At 43.7% G+C, this 9,235-nt stretch overlaps 1 protein-coding gene across 1 annotated transcript; it reads left to right on the top strand.

Moving 5' to 3' along the window:
* The first annotated feature begins 6,107 nt into the window (after positions 1-6,107).
* On the top strand, positions 6,108-7,259 carry LOC123045414 (uncharacterized). Its single transcript, XM_044468470.1, has one exon. The coding sequence runs from the start codon at positions 6,313-6,315 to the stop codon at positions 7,021-7,023; it is 711 nt and encodes a 236-aa protein (XP_044324405.1). The 5' UTR covers positions 6,108-6,312; the 3' UTR covers positions 7,024-7,259.
* Positions 7,260-9,235: the final 1,976 nt, after the last annotated feature.

Genomic DNA, 9,235 nt, shown 5'->3' with positions numbered 1-9,235 from the left:
TAACACCTCTCATGATCTACCTTTAGTGTTGTCTTCTCTTTTGCAGGACTTCCAAGATGTTTTCCCCAATGAGCTACCTCCGGGACTACCTCCACTACGAGGCATTGAGCACCGAATCGACCTCATCCCCGGAGCACCTCTACCTAACAAAGCTCCATACCGCGTCAACCCTGAAGAAACTAAGGAGATCCAACGGCAAGTACAACAACTCATCGATAACGGACATGTACGTGAAAGCTTAAGCCCTTGTGCCATTCCGGTTATACTTATGCCCAAGCAAGATGGTAGTTTTCGCATGTGCTCAGATTGTAGACCCATCAATGCTATTATCGTTCGTTATAGGCATCCCATTCCTCGCTTAGATGATATGCTTGATGAACTTAGCGGTGCCACAATTTTCTCAAAAAATGATCTTAAAAGCTATTATAAAATCCGCATACAAGAAGGTGATTAATGGAAAACCGCTTTCAAAACCAAATTTGGCTTGTATGAGTGGTTGGTTATGCCTATGGGTTTGTCGGAAACTCCCGGTACTTTCATGCGTCTTATGCATTTTGTGCTTCGCCCTTACATTGGAGTGTTTGTTGTGGTTTACTTTGATGACATTCTTGTTTTTAGCAAATCCATGAAAGAGCATCTAAATCATGTTAGGGCTGTTTTGCAAACTCTTCGCAAGGAACATCTTTATGCCAACATGAAAAGGTGCCCATTTGGTGTTGACAAGCTTGTTTTCTTGGGTTTCGTTGTTTCTTCCAAGGGTGTACATGTTGATGAATCTAAAATTGAGGCAATTAAAACTTGGCCCCAACCCACCAATTTGCAACAAGTGTGTAGCTTTCTTGGTCTTGCGGTTTTTTATCGTCGCTTTGTGAAAGACTTTAGCATCATCGCCGCACCTTTGCATGCCTTGAGTAAGAAAAATGCTCCTTTTGTTTGGGGACCCTTGCAATCTTTCGCTTTTGATGAGCTCAAATCTTTGCTTACTCATGCTTTGATTCTCGCTTTATCCAACTTTGACAAAACTTTTGAGGTTCATTGCGATGCAAGTGGTACCGGAATTGGCGGAGTTTTGATGCAATAAAAACAAGCCATTGCATATTTTAGTGAAAAACTCTCCAGTGCTCAACTTAACTATCCCATCTATGACAAAGAATTGTATGCTTTAGTGCATGTGTTACATGTTTGGGAACATTATCTTAGACCTCATGAGTTTGTCATCCATACTGATCATGAAACGCTAAGTACTTGAAAGGTCAAACTAAGTTGAACAAGCATCATGCCAAATGGAGTGAATTTATTGAATCTTTTCCCTATGTGATCAAGTACATTAAGGGTAAGGAAAATGTTGTTGCGAATGCCCTTTCCCGCATATGAACGCTTGTCACTACACTTGAGTTGAATGTTATTGGCTTTGAGCACATAAAATACTTGTATGCGAATGATCCTTACTTTGCTACTCCTTATGCTAAGTGTTTGACGCATACATCTTGGGAACGATATTACATCAAGGATGATTATCTTATGAGAGCTAACAAACTTTGCATTCCCGAGTCTTCTCTTCGTTTGCTCCTTTTGCAAGAGGCTCATGGAGGCGGACTCATGGGACACTTTGGCCGCGACAAGACATTCGCCACGCTCTCCAAGAACTACTTTTGGCCCAAGATGTTCCGCGACGTCTCACGCTTCACCAACTGATGCTCTACATGTCGCAAAGCTAAGTCTAAAGCTCAATCCCATGGGTTACATGTCTCTTCCTATTCCTTATCAACCTTGGGAAGACATTAGCATGGATTTTGTACTTGGTTTGCCTAGAACTCAAAATGGAAAGGATTTCGTGTTTGTTGTTGTGGACCGATTTTCTAAGATGGCACATTTCATTCCATGCAACAAGATAGATGATGCTTCACATGTTGCAAATCTCTTTTGTAGGGAAATCTTGCGACTCCATGGAGTATCAAAGACAATTGTCTCAGACCGCGACGTCAAGTTCTTGAGTTACTTTTGGAAGACGCTATGCGCCAAGCTCGGCATCAAGCTTTTGTTATCTTCGGCATACCATCCTCAAACCGACGGCCAAACGGAGGTGACGAACCATACACTCTCCACTCTACTTCGCGTATTGATCAAGAGGAACATCAAGGAGTGGGAAGAGTGTCTACCAATCACCGAGTACGCCTACAACCGTGCAAGACATTCGACTACCGGCAAATCCCCCTTCGAGGTCGTCTATGGCTTCAATCCGTTGTCCCCATTGGACATTCTACCTCTTCCACTACAAGAGCGCACCAACCTCGACGAGAGTGCACGAGCAAGCTACCTCAAAAAGATGCATGAAGATACAAGGACCACCATCGAGCGCCAAGTACAACGACTAGCGACCAAGCTCAACGTCAACAAGCAACCCATGATATTCAACATTGGAGATCTCGTGTGGCTACACCTTCGCAAGGACCGCTTCCCCAACGAACGCAAGTCCAAACTTCTACCTCGAGCCGATGGACCCTTCAAGGTGCTAGCACAACACAACAACAATGCTTATAGGATCGACCTCCCACGCGAGAAGTACAACGTGAGCGACATCTTCAATGTCAAGGACCTCTCGCCATACCATGGTGATGACACTTTCGATCCGAGGTCGGATCTTTCCTAAGGGGGGGGGGATGATGCGGAGCATCCCTTGATCATCCCCATGGATGTACCTACACCCCCCTCGACACCACTTGGACCTATGACAAGAGCTCGAGCAAAGGCTCTCGAAGATAAGGTGAACTCACTCCTCTCCAAACATGAAAGATCGGCCTCTAGGGTTCTACCCTACATCAGTCGCTTTATTAAATTGTTGGGATATGATGAATTATCACTTTATGATCAGATTTATTCATGAATTCTTTTGAGAACTATTTAGTTCTTTTGCTACATAATTCTTAACCATATATTCTCTCCGATCTATTCTCTCTTTCTCTGGCCAAGGTTAAGGTTTGATCTTTAGAGGGAGTTGTGTATGATAGTTGGGTTCAACCATGCAAGTAAGCTACCACAGTGACAGAAAGTGTAAAAGCTTTGTGGTGTTGTTTCCACTAGGGATAAAGAGATGATTACATAGTTGTCTTTTGAATGCAGAGTGAAGACAATATACCATGTACTTCATGTCATCATTCTTATTGCAATTGTTTTTACTTAATACTTTAAGATGCATACTGGATAGCAATCTTCGGTGGAGTATTAGCTATAGATGTAGTTGGATAATTGCACATAGATATTGGGACGTGATGTTCATATATTAATTATGCCATGGATAGTCATAGTTATAAACATTGCAATTTAATCGATGCTCAACTGTAATTTTTTTACTACATCATGCTTTATTTTGGAGATAAACCACTAATGAACCTATGGACCCAGTCTATTTTCTTCCTATAAAACTTTCAACCTCAATCAACGCTCTTTTAATTTCTTGCTTCTAAATTCCTGTCAACTTGCTATTAAGTCCAAGTCTTTTTGTGGTTCAATTGTCGCTTCTAATCCTTACTAACTAGCAAGCTAGTGGGTCTGACAATCTCACTAGTCCTTTTGGGGCGCGAGGAAGTTTTGTATCTGTGTGTGTAGGTGTTGATCATTGCTTGTGTCACTAAGTTTCTGTTGGTTTGATAAACAACAAGATCACTTGAGGGAACTTGTTTCTTGCTATAACCCCTGGTCCCTTGCACTTGGGCCCTAACACCTTCCTAGTTAAGAGGAAGTAGGCGGCCATCGGTGAACTTTCTCCATACTAGTAGCTAGTACAACATGCCAAATTCTGGTAGTTTGATAGCATGTAGAACTTTTATTTTCATGAATACGCAAAGCCTATGTATCATTTCATTGATAGAAGAAGTTAATAGTGAGTACAAGAGGTGGTACAACACATGGCAAGACGTGAGATAGCACGTAGAACTACATAGGTTATTTTAACGTTCCATGTAGTTGTACGGATTTGTGGATTTGCTAAAAAAATCGATAAAGGGCGCTCTTTATTGACTCATAATGTTGCATCAATCAAATACAAACATAACGAGTACACACTCGACCTCTACACAATTAGGATCCACACAACTAAAAAGAAAGAAAAACAAGACCCATAAGGGTCAACGCGAGGCGAACGACCAACCACGGCAAAACATCAACTACTATCACTGCCTTTGACAACACCCGAACAACAAGAAGCTCCCCCCAACAGCGACACTTTCAGCAAGGAAACAATACATGAACACCGTCATCGCCGGATTGAGCCACATAGGCCAATCATGGATTTTCACCTAGAAGAGAAAGACTGAGTAATCTCTAGATAGTGCCATCAACAAGGGAGCATAAACCACCACTGTCAGGTACAATCAAGGAAGGTCAGACCTAAGATTTTGTGGATTTGCTAATGAGGCATACGATTGTGGACGCAAACATTTGAGAGGTGATCGGTCACTACCCATGAACGTCCGCACACGCCGGATTTGCTATATGCTCTGCCAGAATAAACTACTTATGTTAAGTAGCCTTTTTGGAAGGGTATATGCCTATGAAAGGATCTTTTCTATGAATCTATTTTTCTAGGTTTTACAGTCTTGTGAGACAGAAATTTTCTATTCTTGAGATCAGTGGCTTAAGGGCACGTTCTAACTCGTTCAGTTGAGCATTATAATTCTTCTTCCACAAAGAAATAAAATATATAGAAATCACTAAAGTGGCGTAGCCTGAAGCATCTTAATTTTGGGGCATCCTTTTCTCCAATACGCATAAGCGTGCATACTATATTTTAAAGAAGAGAATGAGATAGAGAAACTCTCCACGTTAGCGAGTACATATTACACCTTGCATGAAACATGCAACACCAACTCCACCTACATCGCCTAAGATAAGCTAACTCCTCGCACTAGCCATAAAGCCTGAAAAAGGCTTCCACCTCTCCCTTGATGATCTTTGTTCGTTTTCATGTTCTTCCTTTCACCCCAAATTTTCGCACGAGAGCTTGCAAAGATGATGAGGCGCGATCGATCTTTGGCCTTTTTGGAGAACCTTATGGCATCTATTTTTGGTCTTTTTTCCTATCCAGTATCCACCTAGGGCTGCAAACGTGTCGAGTCCAAGCGAATTGGACTAGAGTCAACTCAGTTTGTACTAAAAATTGAGCTTTCAAACAGAGCGAAACTCGGGGTTGAGCTGTAAAAAGTGACTCGTTTTTAGCTTGTAATGATCTCGAGTCGATCCCATTCGAACTAAATAAGATGATTTTTTTAATAATGTAAGACATTTTTTGGAATAAGATAGACTACAACACAACATAATCACTATAAAATAATTTTGACCTGTTCTCTCTCGAGTGAAGACTAATATTCACTCCATCTCTAATTGCTTTTCTTAGATTTCTCTAGACAGGAATAGTGTCTAGCAAGAGATCATGGATGAACTAGCAAGAGAAAAAAAGAAACAAAGGTGTGTCTGCCCTTAAACTTTGGTGAGAATAACCGGATATTTAATACTCCCTCCGTTCCAAATGAGTTGAATTAGATTTGTCTAGATACCAATGTATCTAGACACATTTTAGTGTTAGATACATCCGTATCTAGACAAATCTAGATACTGATGTATCTAGACACGTTTTAGTGTTAGATACGTCCATATCTAGACAAATCTAAGGCAACTAATTTGACATCGAAATAATATATGCCTAACCACATATCATACTGAAGGTAAATTTTCTCTGCGCTTATTTAAACTTCATGTTTGAAAATAGGTAAAATGTTGAATTAAACTTCATGTTTGAAAGCTGGTAAAATGGAGAAAAATCATACACGACATATATGATAGTAAGTTATCACATTTCTTTTTAACTCATATGAAGATTATTAATATAATTATATGATATCAACCCATCGAACTAAAATCGAGTGAGCCAGCGTTGGCTCAAAATCAGCTAATTTCTCAATCGACCTGAATAAAATGTTCATACTTTAATTTTGTTTTGAGTCAATCTCAAATCGAACCAAAATACAACGTCTGAGCCTGGAGCTTTCGTTGCAGCCTATCGCGCCCCATACATAACCGAGCCGAGCAACAAAACCGGGCGGGGTGACCCTTCCGGTGGGTCGCAGCCGCGCCCATAAAAACTGAAACCCACCAAACCTCCTTGCCTTCTCCCCCCCTTCCCCATCCCCATCACGTCGCCCGGCCGCCCACCGCTGGGACCCCGAGCCCACGGGGCCTTCAACCCCCACCCGCACGCGCGCGCGCGCCTCCCCTCTGAGCCCTGACCCCCTCGCCGGAGCGGCCGAGCGCGCGCCCATGGACGAGTACCGGCCGCGCCGGTCGCCGGCTACCGAGCGGTTCGTCGGGTTGTTCTCGTCGCCCTCCTCGTCGCCGACGGAGTCGTCGTTCGTCGCTGGGGATGAGTTCCACGAGGACGACTTCATGTTCTCATCCGCCTCGGACGCGCGGCCCGACGGGCCAGGGAGCCCCACCCGGGTTCCGCATAGCCACCTCGGTCTCCTCGCCGCGCTGCACGAGGGGGACAAAAGGCTCCTTGTTCGCCGCGCCGGGGTCGGGAGCGGGGCAGCGGCGTCGGCTGTCGCGGCCACCCCGGCCACGCTGCTCCGGCGCAAGGCCACCATCGCGGCTGCCACTTCGGCATCTGGTGGTTCGCTGTCGCCCACCCAGTCCCCTGCCTCCGCCGCGTGGGCTATCCCGGCGAACCCGAGGCCCAAGAACCGCGCACCGGCCCCGCAGTATCACCAGTCGGCTCCAGTTAAGGTTCCCGTCCGCCCGCCCCCGAAGCCGGCCATGGACAAGTGGGACGAACTGGACGACGATGACGAGCTCCGACACGGGGATGCCGCCATGCTGCCCCCGCACGAGATGGTCGCGCGTGCGTCTGCTGGTGGCGCCGGGCCGGCCGCCCCCTTCTCGATGCTGGAGGGCGCCGGTCGCACGCTCAAGGGCCGAGATCTTCGACGGGTACGGGACGCTGTGCTCCGGCAAACCGGATGGCTCGACTGAATCCGGCGAGGTGATGTGGCTCTGGACTTGTATTCAGCTTAGAGTCATAGATTGGTTACATTAGGATATAATTCTTGTGGCGTTGTAGATCGGAAGGGAAGATGAGAAAGTAAGGTAACAGGTTGAGTTTTTTTGTGTGCAAGTGCTTGCAATTTTGATCTCAGTGAATTGGAAGGATGTGTCTGTTATTACTGAAGTTTCAACAGTAATAAGAACTTGTGTCATGTATTCGTAAATTGGGAGTTTTCTGTAATTCAGGAGGAAGGGCAATTTTGTCAACGCTGTTGAGTTTATCTCGACAATTCTCAAGGTTTATTTTTGTCCACTCGAATCGAAATGGTATTTCGGTTTTGTTTCTTTATCACGTGATATCACACAATTGCATTTTGTCGTGGTATAAGGTTAATTTTTCATGTATGTTCCTTGCCGTATGTGCATTCTCTAATCGTAATTGATATGCTGTTCATCCATGTCTGCCTACTTCCTAGAGAATTTCAGAGTTCATTGTGTTAACAGTATGATCCCACGCAGAATCTGCTTATGCTTTCGAATTCAGAGTTCATTATGTCATATGCAAGCAATGTATCAAACTCATCAACCAATTATTCTTTGTTGGAAAGCATTGCCGCTTATGTCGTCGGAAGAACTTTGGTTGGTGCCTTGGTGGCTGTTGCCAGTGTTATCCAGTCATAAGGTATTCTAGTGTATGGTCTTATTAGGTGAACTTTTCTTAGTATTACTTCTCTACACTTGAATTTATACATCTTATAAACGATTTACTAGTTTGGATTGGTGGCACAATGACTGATTGCTACGCCCATTCTTTTCAAAACGAAACTGATTGCTATGTTTAGGTGTAGTATTCTAGTGGCAACCATCTGGTCTTATCCAGCAAAATAGATAAACACCACCAACTTCTTTGAACCATTCAATGATGTTTTTCTCTTTATGTGTCGATACTTATTCTTGGCTGTGGCATACACTGCTGAAAACTGTAGTTGTATTCCTGCCATATGATCGCATGATCTTGTTAAATGCTTTAATGTATTCTATTTTCTGCTTGCCGTAGGCTGAGATGCTCATCTGATGGACCGCTGTGTATTTAGGGACCCTGGCCTGAACCATGTAACTTTTTCCCCTTAACCTGCTACAATACATTAGAGAGCTCAAAACTTTGAGTTCTGTTTAGCAAGTCCTCATGCTTGTTGTTTGCGTTCAGCACTGAAGTCACTAAAGGCAAAATGATAGCTAAGCCTGGTGCTTTCTTTCGATTGTGGTCTGCCCAGACGATTAGGATAGATAAAGTTTAGACTGTGAGTCAATCACTTTCTTCCACTTCCGGTGCTCCTTTGATGGGGAAGTTTGTTCTGCTGCTGCCCTTTTCTAGCCGGATCTTGCTTTATTCCTCTGTGCCCCTCTTCCCATTGCGGATTCCACGTTTGGGTGCTGTGCTTTTCTTAGTCAATTGCTGGCTGGAGCTGGACCCTATTCTCCTTGCCAGCCAATTGAAGGATCACACCGTTTGTAATTGTGGTGCCACTCTTTTTCTGTGGGTCTGCGTCGGGCTGTTGCTGAGAATAAGTTCACTGTCTGGCTCCATTCAATGAGAATCGAGAACTAACTCCCCTGCACTACACTGCACATTTGCTACTATCATCTCAAGGGCTTTACTAATCATTTATAGCTTCCTGGAGGAACGGCGGCCGCCTTCTGGAGTACCTCTGTATACTCTGTTGCTAAGCTGCTCCGAGCCTCCGAGGTATAAAATGAGGAAAAATCATCTGTACCATTTTGGTCACTGAACTTCAAAATGCCCTAAATACGGTCACGGAGGTTGCTTAAGTTGTCCAATATGGTTGGTGTATAAGTTTCCGAGACATATTTATATGTACTTGCCCGTCAAAAAAATATTTATATGTACTTATGCTTATGTGGTACTCCCCCTGTTCCAAAATAGATGACCTAACTTTATATTAAAGTTAGTATAAAGTTGAGTCATCTATTTTGGAACAGAGGGAGTACTAATTATCCATTCAAAACGCATATTGAGTGACTATTCAAACCACCGGCACTGATTCATAATTTTAGCAGAGCTCTAGCTATCACCCGTAGTTCAAAACTCATTTATTCATTACATGGAGTTATTTTATAAATAAAATACAGATGCGCTTCAAATGGTTGATTTTTTTTGAGAGTACACAAATCGCGTCCC

The sequence above is a fragment of the Triticum aestivum genome, chromosome 2B, assembly GCF_018294505.1.
Source record: "Triticum aestivum cultivar Chinese Spring chromosome 2B, IWGSC CS RefSeq v2.1, whole genome shotgun sequence".
Taxonomy (NCBI): Eukaryota; Viridiplantae; Streptophyta; class Magnoliopsida; order Poales; family Poaceae; genus Triticum; species Triticum aestivum.
Note: the sequence above shows the minus strand (reverse complement) of the source record. Positions and strands in the feature narration are given on the sequence as shown.

What these genes read in the sequence shown, in the direction of transcription:
- LOC123045414 (XM_044468470.1), top strand. Translation starts at nt 6,313, where the DNA reads ATGGACGAGTACCGGCCGCGCCGGTCGCCGGCTACCGAGCGGTTCGTC.